The sequence below is a fragment of the Haliotis rubra genome, unplaced genomic scaffold (assembly GCF_003918875.1).
Source record: "Haliotis rubra isolate DU_JTF1 unplaced genomic scaffold, ASM391887v1 Scf31, whole genome shotgun sequence".
NCBI lineage: Eukaryota > Metazoa > Mollusca > Gastropoda > Lepetellida > Haliotidae > Haliotis > Haliotis rubra.
The window spans coordinates 665,711-682,752 of NW_025766980.1; the positions used below are offsets into that span (position 1 = coordinate 665,711).

At 40.2% G+C, this 17,042-nt stretch overlaps 1 protein-coding gene across 1 annotated transcript in view; it reads left to right on the forward strand.

Annotated features, from left to right (window-relative positions):
• Positions 1-17,042, forward strand: part of LOC124283073 (glutamate receptor-like) — a 110,383-nt gene that overhangs the window by 6,907 nt on the left and 86,434 nt on the right. Inside the window, exon 3 of the mRNA XM_046719093.1 lies at positions 14,102-14,350. Within this exon, the coding sequence (XP_046575049.1) occupies positions 14,102-14,350 (249 nt within the window). The remainder of the gene's footprint in view (positions 1-14,101; positions 14,351-17,042) is intronic.

Genomic DNA, 17,042 nt, shown 5'->3' on the forward strand with positions numbered 1-17,042 from the left:
GGTTGTACTGTATATAGCGAAACATTGGTAAACCTTGATTATTAATTGTTCTTGCCTCGCCATTCCAGACATAGTAATGTTTTAGAGAGATGTTTTTACGTGGATATTTGTAGGATTTCAAGTTTGTGAACACTCACACATTAACTTAATAAATATAATTCCATTATAACCATTATTGTATATATAGCGAAACCTCGGCAAACCGCACGATATTGACAAGTTTACAATCGTTCGCATTAACTAGGGAAGATGATGTAGGAGCAAGGCATGTTTTGCCCACTGGAAATGTCAAATTTCAAAGATGCGGAAATTTGGAACAATCTTATGATTTACTTAGTTATTTTACGCCACACCTTGCCATATGGCGGAACAATGTTAAAGAAATTATCAGATACCTTCTAATGGGTGAGAACAACACTTTCATTCTTTCTTACACTTGTACAAAAATGCAAAACAAATTCAAGCATGTCCATGCACACAAGAACTTAGGATTTAGCTAACACCAAGACCACTAGGAAACAGCAGAACAAATTGTTCACATCATATTTTTAATATCCGCTTACGAGGGCATGGGTCGTCTAAGACACCTTATTTCCTGGGAATAGATACTTCACTATGCGCGCCAGAAGAAACTATTATCCTGGGTTCGAACCCCGGTTCGCCACCAATATATATCAAAATGGTGAACATCTTAAATTACACTTTGGGATGTACTGCCTTGCCGTGATCTATGACTGAAATACCGTCCACAGCCACGTTCAACCACACTCACTCACTCTCCAATCATGCAAGCGTGTGTCAAAGACTTGCTCATGTTCAAATATTTAGTCAATGCGATTCCTGGAAACCTAAAAAAGGCGGCCTCACATAATACGTAGCCTCATGTATTTATTGAATATTCATTGAACATGTGCAAACTGAACAGAAGTGTATCTTCTTCAAACCTTTACCTGTCTGGATAAACGTGTCATACATATATAGTAATTCATTGTTCATGACGTCAGGGCGATTTTATGTGACGTCGAAGCACATTTTATTCTATATTTAAATTTTAAGTAATGTAGATAATAGGTGCTTCTCGACCTCGAATTATGGCTTATTTTGTCGTCATGAGCTAATTGTGACTCATCCTCTCTAAGTGTATGTACTTCTCCAGTAATGTTCTATTGTAGGCGTCTCCGTGTAGCCGTCTAGCAAGGGAACAGTTCGACACAGGGTTTCCGGATTAAGGGTTCATGGAGATCAGCTGATCATATATCTGTGTGTAGTTCATGTTCAGTTGTTAAAAAAATCGATTTGTGCACATGCGCAGGTATTGCTTCATAATGCGAAACTTTAACTTAACATACTTTATATTGATGTTGCTGTTACGCAAGAGGTATTGATCTACAAGGATTTAAACGTTTACGAAGCGACCAATTGAAGCGCTAGACGATACTCGTCACGAGACCTTCTGTTATAAACGTCACGCACCAGACTGCAAGGGAAAGCTCTTCAACCTTATTATGTTTCAAAGTAAAATTGATTATAAAGTTTTAAAGAAAAAATAAGGGTACCGACAAAAGACGACCTGAGTTTAACCGTACATGGGGTTCAAGCTAACCATTGTACTCATCTTTCAAATCGAGTTTATACAAGACGTTTTCCATCAGTGGATCCGCTGATCCAAACGTTCTTGTAGAGGTTGGCAGGAGACACAAATGTCGGTTAACTAATCGCAGTTGAGAAACACGTTTGTAGGTCAATATAGGCTCGAAAATAACCCTAATATTTTTTCACATCATATCCTTTTGGCCAACCGATTATTCTTTTAGTTACACCGTAAATGCCATGTTTTCTTTAAGTTGCGTTAGGGAAACGCCCCGTTTAGCCCCGTACTAGCGCCTGGTAAAAGAAATGTTAAAGGTGTCTTAAACACACAGACAGTCAGTGAATTTAATGCATGTAGGGGGCAAACGAAGGAATCGTAGAACTGTGACTACAGTAGGATATAACTGATTGCAACCAGCCTTCACCTTAAGTTAAATACTTTTTTCAACAATATTATGCATAGATCAAGGTAACAGGACAAAGGGTATTTACCGATGATAAAAGCATGCTAATTTAACGAAATTTTCAGAGTTTCAGATCTTTAACGAATATATAAATTGACAAGTTAACAACATCTTTACAGTAACAATTGTCTTAATGTTTGATATATTTGTTTGAGTCTCAATCACGGAAAGAAATTGCACACAATTTATTTTTGTTCAAGACGACTTTACAGCTATAATTGTTTTCATGGTACATTTTTAAATATCTGCAATTAGGCAATAATTTGCTCACGGATATTTTACTTTGATCTATTATGTACTACAATTTGTAATTTATGAGACACGACAGTAATCGAAGGATCGGCAGGTTGGGCCTGTTCTTTAGCAATCAATGCTGAGGCGGATATGGCACGATGTCAATCACTGGATTATCTGTCTCAAACTCGAATATATGCAGACCGACGTCATGTAGCTGGGATATTATCTGAGAATGGCGTTCAAGAAACTAACAAGCAACCACCTATCTTGACAATGGAGACACAACACCTCAATTGAGTGAAGGTGCAGACTTATCTCCGAATGCAGCCCCTAATAAGACGCTGTATATACGTGATGAAATACGCCCAGTAAATGTCCAATCTAGTGCTTAGTCCTTAACGCGTCGTGTACCGAGAAGATTTGAAATTACCCTCACGCTGTCGATGTCCTTCGTAACAAATCAAGGAGAAACATTTCGTCCACTGTGTCTAGTGTGAGTGGGAAGTCGATATACGAATGCGTTATACAGAGATTAGTAAACACGTTTCATTCTGATTGTACGAACGAGTTGCACAATCTTTGTCGTTCCCGAGAGAGTAACTGTCTGGTTTTTACTTGCGACTGGCATTTCGTTCCACTCACGAATTATTACCATATGCAAACGTTTGGCATGGATCTATATTCGACGACTCAGAAAAAAATGAAAAAGAAACAGATGATCAATGCTTGCTTCTGATTATACATATTTCATAGTTTAAATACAGAACATCATATTCAAATATACACGTAAGCGTTAAAACTGCATTATACATAAAACATTGTCTGAAAGACAGATCCCAGCTGCAATGTGTTTTCTAGTGTGTGTTAAACATGTCGGCAATTAAACATGATATATCGTAACGGCTATTACACTGGTGCTGCTGTATTTAAACATGAACACTTGTCAAAGATGAGTGTGTTATTTATTCATTGAACATCCCACATTTTCACCCAAACAGCTATTACGTCTCCATACGTATTCGGATTGTATATAAAAGTGACAAAACCGATACCCTTTGCATGGACACACGGAATCTAAAATGTAAATGCAAAGTCGACTTTGGACTTTGAACTGTGTCATGAGCATGTGCTTAATGATCCATATCCAATATGTTTGACACCAGGACCCGATTTCTCGAAACACCCTTAATTTTGTACTCAAATTTCAAACTGAGTTCGACAATTAGAAACAGTTGAATTTCTAACTCAGCTGCATTTCAAAAAGCAAAAAGCAAAAAGCAACATCAACTCAAGTAAACTATCTAGTAAACTTAAATTGTCAACTATGATTTCAGTTTATTCTTGGAAATGCATTTTCCAAGACGTTAACTTAACTCAAAACTGAAACTTAAGTTTGTGTCGAGAATTTGAGGCCAGGTGATCGCCAAAATATGACATCATGACGTTTTTTGTCAGTTATCGCTACTGTTTAAGGAGAACACCCTTCATCCAAGTCGTTCATACTTATTTCAGTAGGATTTACGAATCTATGATCACTCCAATTGCATTCATTATAAAAGTAAGGGTATTTGCATGAACGGAGATAGTTTTTTTCTAATTGTCCGTGATGGGTGGAATCTGGATTAACGAGATTTGGTCTATCGTAGTTCTGAAAATATCATCAATCATCAACTTTTGATAATGTTTCACGAATAAATGCTCGTCATACAGATGGAATTGTACAACAGAGGCTATGTTAGAAGCGTTTCCATTGTCCTCTCGAGGACGCCATTGCTTCATTAAGCCATTCTTTATACACGACGAACCTAGTTTCTTATTATTTTTATGGGTCTGAGCAAAATCAATATTTATATTCGGATTGACAGCTATAAAGTGTTCTTGGTTATGTCCCTGCAGCAAGATTCCATTAAAATGTGCTATGTCAGCCGAATGTTATATCATCACGTATCCTTGAAGTCGGTACTCATAGGTCCAGTTAGAGGCACTGACAGATATCTGACAGTCTATGGGTATTACCGATGTCATGGTATCACAAAAATCGTGACGTAGTAACCGTATTCTGATAGTTGCTCTGACGTGCCTGTCAGTCTCATTGGCACTACACTATGTCTGGTATGATCCCACGTGACCAGGTTATCTTGGCATCATGAATATATGACACAATAATCGTCTCTCATGATTTGTTTGTGTCTTCCAAGCCGGGTAACGCGTGTCACGTTGCCAATCAATGTTCCTTTTAACTTTGGCTCGAGTTTCGCCGAGTATCGTAAACTAGATATTTACCGATCACTCGCTGTTTGGAGTTACGAACGGTAGCCTGAAGTGTCATAACAATGGATGTATGCTAAAGGATATTAAATATCACGATGTGAATAAAACATAATCCGAGATTTATAGTATTGGTCATAGAATATTAATTGTCATCCTAATCGTACTATCATTTCTAGTAAGTGTGGTACGGTGGTTATAGTGTTCGCTCGTCACACTGAAGGTGTCGGTTTAAATCCTTACAAATGTAACGACCGAAGCACATTTCTGATGCACCTTGCATTATCATTGTTTGAATATTGCTAAAAGTGACCTTAACCCCAACTCGCTACGTGATGTCCAATCCAAATGCAAAGAGTGACTTTTTCCATCATAGCTCTATGTTTATGAACTGGCTTACCGTTCCATGTGTTTGAGCCCTAGTGACACAAGATATGCGAATCCTTTCCCTGGCACCACTGCTTGATAGTGACTCATAAACACATGATTTTGATAAAATCAATGTGTAGATATATAGAGACTTTCCGAACAGCGTTTAGTCGTACAGAGACCCTCCAAACATCGTGTAGCTGTATGGAGACCTTCCAAACAGCGTGTATCAGTATAGAGGACTTCCCATCAGTGTGTATCTGTATAGAGACCTTCCAAACAGTGTGTATCAGTAAATAGGCCTTCCGATCAGTGTGTGTAGCCTATAAAGAACCTTCCGATCAGTGTGTGTAGCCTTATAGAGACCTTCCTATCAGTGGGTGTAGCCTTATAGAGACCTTCCAAAGAATGGGTAGCTGTGTCGAGACCTTCCGAACAGTGTGTAGCCGTATAAAGACCTTCCAAAGAATGTGTAGCTGTATCGAGACCTTCCAAACAGTGTGTAGCTGTATCGAGACCTTCCGAATAGTGTGTAGCTGTATCGAGACCTTCCGAACAGTGTGTAACTGTATCGAGACCTTCCGAACAGTGTGTAGCTGTACTGAGACCTTCCGAACAGTGTGTAGCTGTATCGAGACCTTCCGAACAGTGTGTAGCTGTATTGAGACCTTCCAAAGAACGCGTAGCTGTATCGATATCCTTCCGAACAGTGTGTAGCTGTATCGAGACCATCCGAATAGTGTGTAGCTGTATCGAGACCTTCCGAAGAGTGGGTAGCTGTAACACCTTAACATTTTAGGACATATTTCCTAGGCCACCGTTTCTAGACAGGAAATTTCTGAAAATAATGTAGGCAAAGAAGTTTTAATTAATTTAACAATACATTGCAACACAATATGTTCAGCGAGCAATCATTTATGTAACTTTACTGTGCAGCCTGGGGGTAATCTAGATACCACTTTTATGTTTTTCCATTGCATTACAGTAAAACCTTTAATGCACGACGCTGGGAATTGATTGCGATCAGATACTGGAGCATGGCTGCTTAGTTGGGCTATAAGCCAGCACAGTTCGCTGTTAGGCACTGTGTCCGACAACCATAGTAGCGTTATCTGATCTGCGTTTGAATCTTACGTGTTCGTGGTTCCTTCGGAGTGATAAGCATCTTCGATCTCCTTCACTTTGGGGGTGATTTCTCATCAAGCTTACATGACATGGTGTAACTGAAATAGTGTTCAACAATACTGACTTACAACACGTCCACTCACCAACGTTGCAGATGAGGAATATCTGGTTAATAGTCACACGACATGTCATGGCCTGTGTATTACAATAGGACGGGGCAATGAAACCCAAGAAGTTATTCGCTGTCAGGGTTACTGACACCGGTAACGTGTCCAATGTCACCTTCAGACATATTTAAAAGTTTTAGAGTCTTCTGAAGCCAAATCCGTTGTTATATGTCAGAGCTCCAGGTCTGACTGTTGAATCAGACGAGGTAGTGATCTCTATGTGGTAAACATCTAGCCCTGGCGTGGTCTTGACTGCAACCTTTAGCTGATTTGACCCATCAGTATATGTATGAAATATACATCACGGCCATGTCTCAGAAATTTATTTTAACAGCCGAGCAATAGAAGCGTACTGACTGCGTGACTGACTGAGTTTGGTTTGACGCCGCTTTTAGCAATATTCCAGCAACATCACGGCGGATAGAAGCGTACATCTCTGTTAAGCGTTATGATGCCGTTAAACAGGAAATACACAGCATCAGATGATGATGATGATGATGATGATGATGATGATACGTGTAACATTATCCCTTCGCACCATTTCAGTGAAGCAGAATGTTATATTTAGGTAATGACATTTCAACAGCCTCCTTTCACTTTTGAGACAGACTCTTCTGCATTAATTTACTGCTTTTGTTTCCAAAACGGTACAATTTCTGGGAAAAAAATCGTATTTGCCCTTACGTAGTCTTAACAAAACAAGCTGAATCTGAACTACAACATCAGTTTGCCTTCATTGTGGTGGAAATCTGCCGATTAATTTGTCGCCACAAAACCTGTGCAACACAAACAGTAAAAACGTTCCGTGAAAACGTGACTCGCTTGGCATCTTAAAGGGTAAAGGAGTGTAAAAATGGAAGACCACAGGTGCACGTGTTGCAATTAGGAATGAAGATTGAACCAATAGGTGTCATTCCATCGCCCATGCCTAATCCTCGGTGTGGTAACGCAAAGCTTTGTTTCTCATCTCGTCATGTATTGGTGGACGTTTTTAGATATCCGGTCTCTCCTGCACGTCGGTGTTGCTTCAAAGATGTAGAACTATCGGTTTCTTTGAAGTTTAATTTCCTTCTCCCTGAGCCCACGCCCTATGCGCTTAGGATATCTGAAGTGGCGCTCTCCAAGTATTTTGTCTCCTCGGGATATTGTTGAAAATCGCAGGTTCATCAATTTGTAATCTTAAGTCGCAATCGATGAAAATTTAGTGATCTTGGTTCCGGAAAAAGGCCGACATGTCCTTCGTGGCACCTTATAATTCTTCCAACTTCCTTTCTAATGCTTCTATGTTACTTACTGGAGACAGTTGCTGAGACACTTATTGCCTGTCTCTCCTGACACAAATCCGAAACGTAATCCACATGCAAGCCATGGTGATCTGGTGGCTTTAAATAAAGGCAAATGACAGATGAAAATTATCATTGTTATGACAATATAAGCTCCAAACCCTGCCTATAGTCATAATAATAAAGAAAGATGAGGACTATTTTTATGGATATACAACTTCTTTATTCTGAATAGGCGACGCTTCGACATAGATTCTAATGTCGTTGTCAAGCAAGTGATACATGAGAAGTAATTTTGGGTGATATATATACATGAGATGTTTGGACAGTAGATGAAGCATGAGGCTAAATAGAATTGTTTATACAATAGAAAAGGTTGATAACACAGAATTAAGTAGGTTGTTACTGTAAGTAAATTACTTACCTGTAAGTCAATTACTTACCTGTAAAATACCACTGAAACATATGGCAAAAGTCAACGTAGGGAATGTCATGGTTATTGTTTTTTGTCTGCTCATGGTATCTTTGTTCTATCTTTCTATCCCATGAGTCTACTATACAGTACAGAAATACACCTAGAGCATGCAGGTGGTCGTTCCGGTAAGCATTTTAGCCATACGTTAACATTAGTGTTGTTGGTGACATTTTCAGTATCATTCATGTGAACACCTCTGTTTAGATTTATAAAGAGTTCTAAACGGCAGTGTTGACGCAACACGACATATGTTACCCCTGAACATTCGGATTAGAATTGGTCTTCAGCAAACCATGCTTGGCATTAGAGGTGACTGAAGGGATCGGATGGTCAGGCTCACAGAACTGGTTGACACATGTATCCCAATTGCATAGATCGATGCTCATGATGTTGATCACTGAATTGTCTGGTTCAGACTCGATTATTTACAAACCGCCGCCATATAGCTGGGATATTGCAGATGACGGCGTTAGGCAATAAATAAGTAAATCAGCACAAGGAGAAAGGGAAAGAGAACGCGCCACTTTTATTTCTGAGATACGTAACCACATGAGTCACATGTGTTTTGTCGCCACCCCTTTGTTGTCAAGTAGGGACGCCCAGTCCTACAGGGTGACTTAAATGACCCAGGATGGGTTGGATTACCTGCATAGTGGATCGGTGCTTACGATATCGGTCACTGGGTTGTGTGGCCAGGACTCTGTTATTAACACACCATCGTCGTAGAGCTTTAATAGTGATGGATAAGGCGTTATGTGTGATAATACAAAATGTATGACTAGCGATATAATCCAGACCCACCAAGCATCCTTACCACACGTAGACCTAACCCGTTCCATCGGGGTAGAAGAGATGTATGAGCCTAATCACTGGTTGTTTGGAGTCCTTCCGTCATTCTCAGTGTAGTCGATGCGATAAGATCTACTTTGTCTAACTGGATGGAATGAGAAAAATGTTTTGTTCCGTTTCTTTTACAATAATAGAATCGCTTATAATCACAAGATAAGACAAGTTTACAGACGTTGCAGTTAATAAACTGTCACCTAACATTGTATAAAAATATCTCCGATGTCAAGTTTAAACCCATGCATAATATATACTTATTTAATTATGGTGTAATATGAAGCCAACACTGTCATTACTTAGTTTCTCACGTTGACAGGTTGAATGTGTAAACCCTCATTTGGAATGTGTTACCATCAAAAGGCATTAAGCGTTGTTTTGCTGTAGCATATTACAGTCCATCGACGGGAAGCTGAAAATGCCTATCGCCGGACTGATTATTACAAGATCTCCCAGGAATACCAGGTGCCCTTGCAGAAATATTTAATGAGGTTATTTCTTTCATTTGGCAAGTCTGTTTGTGTTAGATTCATCATAGAAAGATCAACTGAACATACGCTATACACGTATGGGTACACATGTGAATTAGATTCAGTTTTCTATAAAATATGACCTATACAAAGTGCGAAATATCCAATGAAGCAGCAAAACTTGTCATTAATTACACTTCATAACTTTGAAATTTGCATTTAACTTGTTTGGAGCGATGTGATATAATTGAAATATTGTTCAAAACAGCGTTAGCCTCAACCCACTATGATTTTATGCATATGTACCTCCTTCTAACATCTACAGATGCTGTTCCTTCTCCCTGAACAAAATGTCAGCGAATTGTAATTAATCTACTTTTAACATGGTCCCCCACTTCTTGCTTGTCAAATATGCTTAATATTGTCTGGAGACAGAGCAATATGTCCAATGTTGCTTTGACATATCGAATATAACTTTACAAGTCTATACAAGTCTGTACAAGTGTGCTTCAGAAAACCCGCCCCCGTCATGATTCATGGCTGTTTGATTCTCAATTCCGCAATGTATTTGCAGTGTGTCTGGAAAAGCTGGCGAAGAACATTGGATATGGCACTTCGAACCATTTAATCTTGTGTTTGCGTAATCAACGTCCCATGCTGAACTTTGTTATCAAATAAGTGGACTCAGTGGTCGCTGTCCGCCCGAAACCAAACTTCAGAATCGTTCAGATGTAACAGGACTCGAGTTTAATCCGTGTGTAGGTGTAATAAATAACAGTAAATTAGTTCACTTATACAGATGTTGATTGAAGTTGATGTTTATAATGTACCGCTGCCTCATCATATTATTATTTGGGAGATGAGCTTTGAATCTGGGAAATATGAGGTAAAGGCACTAAGATGCTACGGACTTTAGAAGTGAACTAATTGAAGCTAAATGTGTTCGATTTTACATCGCATTTATCATTTCATGTCATCATGCTTGCCTTCTGGGCTATTATCTTCTTTAATTTTATTACTGTCATTAAACCATGATATTGCAGATTTTCCACAAATCCTTTCCCGAGCATAAATGGGTACTGGAGATCAAACGTTGAACATGATATCCCTCTTGGACTTTGTAATACCCACCTTCTGCAAATACCACTTCATACTCCGAATCCAATAATACTGATTGTGTTACTCATAGTTTCCGATCATCAAGAGTAAGAGGCAGGCACGTTGCCCCCCTCCACTTCTAATAAGACTCCTCTTTAATTAGATATCTGCTGGTTTTCAGCTCATGTCGTGGCTTATTAAGCTTAACTGTGTCAACGAACAGGAAATATAGCTCTCCTATCTAATAACAGTAATGCAATTTAAATGATTATGGAAGTGGTACAACTGGTCCGAAGCCTCGTGTTGGTTTAATCCAAGGCTCTTAAGGGCAACTCATTGCTTTGATGTCCTTAGGGAGAGAGGAACAAGCGGTTTGTAAGAGGGAGTGATTTTATTTACTGTAACGAAGAAATTACCAATTGATGTTTATCACTCGCCCGTGCCATGAAAGAGATGTATTGATTGATTGAAAAAAACAACACTGAATACATCGATTTTATCTTAACTGTGAACCTCCCTAATTGACGAATGCATCATTTTTGTATTGTGAAGGAAACTGACGTTTTTCTCCTGTAGGAGGCTAGTTAAGGCCACGGAAATGCCATGAGTATCAAGTCGTTGAAGAACCAGTAATCGCAATGGTAGGAGTTGAGCGTAGTTATAGCCGGCGTACTAGCAGCAATAGTAGCCGTCTTAGAAGTTACCGTTGGAGAAGTCGCTGTTGTCAAGTCACTTTGATGAAATGGAAGAGGGAAGATGAAGGTTGCCTGTTGGTTGCATTTGCGTGTATTATGTGTATGTTTGTCAAGAGGTCAAATGATGATACAGATGTCAGCTACAGCTGTAACAACCTGCGTCAACACCTGCTTATGTTCATAAAGATTAAAGGGACAGTTTCAGTACACAATATGATAGGTTTGAACTTTATCATCACAATTAACAGCAGACAGGCTGGAAGGCTCTATGAAGTGGACACAACACTACAAATCTATGAACATTATATGGCTTTGTTCGCACCAGATTCCATGAATTACACTTCACAGCAAAGAGAAGTCAGTATAAGGTCCCATAATCTTAGAAATAGAAACATTGTTAATAATAATGCTTTATTTTCGGACTGATGCCCATATTACCAATATCATACTCTATACCAAACTCCTTAATGTCTGAGCGTCCGCCCGGAGAGCGGAAGGTCGCGGGTTCGATCCCCGGCCGCGTCATACCAAAAGACGTTAAAATATGGTACTTGTTGATGCCTTCCTCGCGATTGGCATTAATGAGTACAACAAGGACTGGTCGACTCGGAGTCAGTATAATGTGTCTGAGTGGGGTATTCATGCTTCACTGCGGCATGGTATCTCAGTGGGCTAACACTATAAAACCAGCTTAAGTCTGGGCTAGTACAAGCAGCCGCACATACACATACACACGCATGCACATCGTCATATCAGCGAAATATTCTCAAGCACGACGTTAAACCCAATTTCACACCTCACACCCCACCCCACCCCACCCCACCCCACCCCCTTAATGTGGAATATAGGATTTTCTTCTACTCATGATTTATGTGTGGATATATAAACATCAATAGGTATGTCAGCCAGAAATACATTTACCTCATTCTTTTTTCTTTATGAGTATGCAAAAGCAAATATGTTTTGTATAGCCGTGGTTAAATGAGTTGTTGTTGTTTTTCTGGAGAGTCCAAAATGCAATGCCATCAGAATATTAATGCATACAGCTGGAAGTCCCTCGTATGTTGCGGTTACTTCCTTATGAGGATGCATCTTATCTGTGGTGTCGATTGACGTGTTCTGTTAGTGAGTGAGTGATGCAGAGGCGGCATCTCAGTAGGTAACTTGCTCTTAACTTCATCACAGCCGATGGCTCCAAAGTAGAGTTTTACGCCGCTTTAGTAATATTCTAGCAATATCACGGCGGGGGACACCAGAAAAGGGCTGCACAAATTGGACCCACATGGGGAATCAAACCCGGGTTATCAGCGTGACGAGCGAACGTTTAATCACTAGGCTACCCAACCGCCCGCAGACTCGGTGAACACATTTGTATTCGTTGGACGAGATGTCATCGGCTGATGTGTTATTTGGTTGTATCCCATTACGTGATATTAATAAGAACACACATATTATACGGAACAGGCCCAGGCTGTCTATGAATACTAACTCGAATGATGTGCAATATGTATCAATATTGTCAGGTAATATTACACAGTCCGTTGGTTCTAATGATTTTCTCACACCACACATGTGATGCATACCGAAGTCATCAGTTAGCTACTGCCTGGCTACATCCATTGGACATTATTTCCGAGAACGTGGATAGAACACCCACATTATCAGTGTTAAGTGACAAGTCAGACTGGAAACATCAGCCTATGCGGGGAAGTATGCCGCTCAACTTATATTGAACTCTAGTCCACTTGGTTTTGCAAGAAGCGTAGAAGTTGCAGTAACAGTAGCATAAGCAGCAGCATAAACATCAGCATCTCTAACGGCAGAACAGCAGCAACAGCAGGAGAACCTGTAGGCGATAGAACTATTTTTACTTTTGCATATCCCACGTTTCGTGGTAGTATTCCCTCGCCTAATTGAACGGAAACATTTTTAGGCCATGGGGGCGAATGAGGAAAACTGTAGACCCTATCGACCACGTCTCACAGAGTACACATGGTCGGGGAGATGCGGATTCTAGGCATATTACCAAAATAGAATTGTCAGACTCGAATAACCTTTGTTACATGACCCGCGTCCCATGTCTGACGAATATCTCTTGGCAAGGTTAAGGCAGGTGAACAAACAATTAGACTCACAGAGTCCTGAGCGAAGCAAGGGCCGATCTGTCTGACCTCTCCACAGAAAAGAACGTTTGTGATAGAAGGTCTCGGTTGGCCTTTTTTATTGTGGAATAAAGAACAGAAATACCACCATTTAGTCAACGAGATGTCACCGGCGTGTAGAGTGGTCGTAGATATTACAATTGATGTCTTTCAGTCGCATTTAGAAGTTGTACATTGATGATGTCCAAGATATCCAGCAAATATCGACTGTCACAAAATAACTTAAAGTGACTTTGGTTTAAGGCCGTTTTGCACTGTATCAGTTACATCGCGACGTTTCATGTTGATGCAGGAGGAACTCCCTGGTTTGTAGACGTGTTTCACTTTGGCACGATAACAATATATGGACGAACAACTCCTTTATTTGCAGTGAGAGTGACGTTTCGGTGTATAACGTTCTAACACCGTTATCAAACAAGTGTATCGCTTTTTGGTGAAACCAGTATACATGATCAGGTGAAGGTAGCATTATAAGGGACATAACGAATGCGTGTAACTGAGCATAAAGTAGATTTATTTTTGTGCGTACATACATGTGAATTAGATGTCCTCTGTGTATGTCACTGTCAATAAAGAAAGGGAATTTTGGAACATCATGAAACCTGGGCGTTTTATCAATTGACCGCATTGGTACTTGCTTTTACAGCGTCTGGTGCTATGCATTAATGAGGTAAAACAAAACAATGGACTCACGCATATATCACCCGCCCTCACTCACTCACTTTCACTCACTCACCCACCATCATTTACTCACTCACCCACCTACTCACCAACCCCAACTTACTCAGTCACTCACTCACCATCCTCCTACTCGCTCATTCTCTCAACTAACTGACTCTGTTTACTTTGTTTCAGTCTGTCTCCAGATGGCAGGAGGAGTGTTCGCATTTTACGGAAAGACATCAATGTCATCATTTAGCATCATACAGTCTTTCAGTAATACGTTTCACATGCCCTATATATCATTCAGTCTGTCGGGAACCACAGACAGTCAACCAAAACCATATGTGATATTTGTGAAACCTTCGTATGTGGATGCCATGGCGGACTTAATCAAAGCATTCAGATGGACGCAATTGGATTACCTGTACGATTCAGATGATGGTAAGTAGTGACTGTGAATTCTTTCACATTTACTTTTACAGGAAGGAAAGTTTCCTCAGTACCGAACTACCTAACATAGTTTAAATATATGTAAGGGAACAGGCGGCCCAGTGGTTTAAGTAGCCGCTGTTCACATGTTCGCACCATGATCCCGTGCTTATTGTTTCCCATTCGCTAGCGATTCTGATCTTTGCACACACTTGTCAGAACCGTCTAAACTGTACACGTTATGAAAACGTTACCTGGCTGAAAACAGTCACCGAAAGACTGCACACGGTAGGTTAAGAACAAAACATACCAAGATACTTGTTTACTATACATCGAGTCGCTGTTTCTTGTTTGTCAAATCGCCCGTCAAATTATATGATGGTTGGTATTACTGAAATGGTAAATGTTCTCGACGGCCTCCCTTATGCCCGGACGTGACACAACATAAAGGCTAACAGAAAGCAGAGTCAACAATGATGACAGCCGCACTTCGTTATCCTGAACTCCTGGAACCAGACCACCGTCTGGGTGTATGGCAACAATGGCATTGTCCTGGCTACCGCATCACTCGGTAATCATCATTGTCAGTGAAATTATATGGTAACACGACACACTGAAACGGGATATGACATTATCAAGACTTGGATAATGCCTTTAAAAGAAAAGAATGTATTTAAGAAAGTATTAAAGACTGCAATGCGAGATCTTGTTCAGAAGGTGTTTGGTCATTCACATTGTAATCTTTCAAAAGGTTTCTAAGTACACTTGTGAAGGTTGTTTATAATGGTTGATGCAATTCCCTATTTTGACTTGTACCATAGTTTCCCGTACTTGATGAGGTGCACTCTTGCTTTGCCATTGCATGTGATTGGGACTATAGTCATTGGTGGGATAGAATGGAATACGCTCATTATATGAACCCAATTTCCATTTGAATATGCATATATGCTTTCTCAGTATAGTGACCTCTAAAGGTACAAACGACAAAAACCTTTAGCAGAAGCGTTAGTGGTAGTGGTAGTGATGGTAATGGTGGTGGTAATGGTAATGGTAGTGGTAGTTGCGGTAGTAGTAGCATCAGTAACAGCAGCAGCAACACCAGTAGTGGTAGTGGTTGTAGTAGTAGTAGTAGTAGTAGTAGTAGTAGTAGTAGTAGTAGTAGTAGTAGTAGTAGTAGTAGTAGTAGTAGTAGTAGTAAGACTAATAGTGGTGGTGGTGACAATTCAAATTAGCTACATGACTGGATTTAATTTACATGCATTTGCCATCACTATCCACATTTTAGTGATCCTGTGCCTTGTGTACATCATATCGTCAATGGGACTGCACAAGGGCCCCAGATAACACCTCATATTGCAAGTGGAGGTGTACTGAGAATTTTGAAGGAGTACTGACATGTTTTACTGTGAGCGAGTTGGCGATGTGGTTTGTTATTTATACTAATAAACAACTTTTCAGCTATTAAACTTTATATATGTTAGACGTACACGGGTATATATGTGTGTGATACTTATATTATGTCGTACTTCATTGATTTTTAGGCGCCTGTACGCCCCTTATCTGCAGCCCTGTACACAACCGGTACTGTACACGATACGTGTGACACCACATTTGCATTCCAGACTGTTAGAATCCGATACTCGTATTGGTTCGAATCCCAGGGTCAAACTGATTATAATTAATTAGATATTTATATAGGACCCATATCCACGCACTAGTGAATGCTCACGGCCCTGGTATTTTCCCCCTCGATCATCGGATGTCAATCTCAACGGCACATCTTATTATCAATCTCAACTCCATGGGGATCATACAACTTTTGCTGCCACAAGGCGCACCGAGTTATTGCGGTTTTCCCATTATTACGAGGTACCCATTCACAGCTGGGTGGACTGGGACACATAGTCACAGTACTTTGTCCAAGTTTACTGCACGTTGCTGTACCCGTAACTAGGTGTTTGCACGAATTCATGTGTCCACCATCTGGTCATTTACCAACGAATTCGTGGATTCTTTTAAGTGCACAGGGTTGTGTACTGTACACTATTTGTTCTGACAACACTGAAAGAGTCTGCACACAAAGTTGACTCCAAGGCTTTTACACCCTGTCACAGGTGGGCTCGATCCAGGCACCTCATGCCCGCTGGATGACTAGCTTCGCGCCTTAGCCAGCTCGCTCACCACGCCCCATTATGACCCCTGGTTTGTCTGCACCAAGCCCGTGACCGTGGGTGTGACTAGTAGGGGTGACTGTTGAGGGGGAAACAACTATTGTGATAGCGATAGTCTATTGCAACATACTATTGCGATAACAAAAGTCTATTGCTACCAACTATTGCAATAATATTGCAATAGTTTGTTTTTTCTCAGGCTCCATGAATAGTCTCATTTGAAGTCATTCCCAAAATGAGTGTATAGTTTAAATGAAATAAATACAAGCTGAAGTAGTTTCAGTATCTTCTAATAACTGACAAGAAACATGAAACCCAGATCAAGTAAGAGGTTGACACATAAACTCAATGAAGCTGCAAGTCTGCACCGAAACATCCTGTATTTTGCGCTGAGCATTTATCAACGGAAGTCACTTTCTAAACTATCGATAGTCACACATAGTATCGATGCATCGATAGTTTTTCGATTCTACCATCGGTTAATTGCTATCGGAGACTTAAAAATTGCAATCCATCGATAGTTCGATGCATCG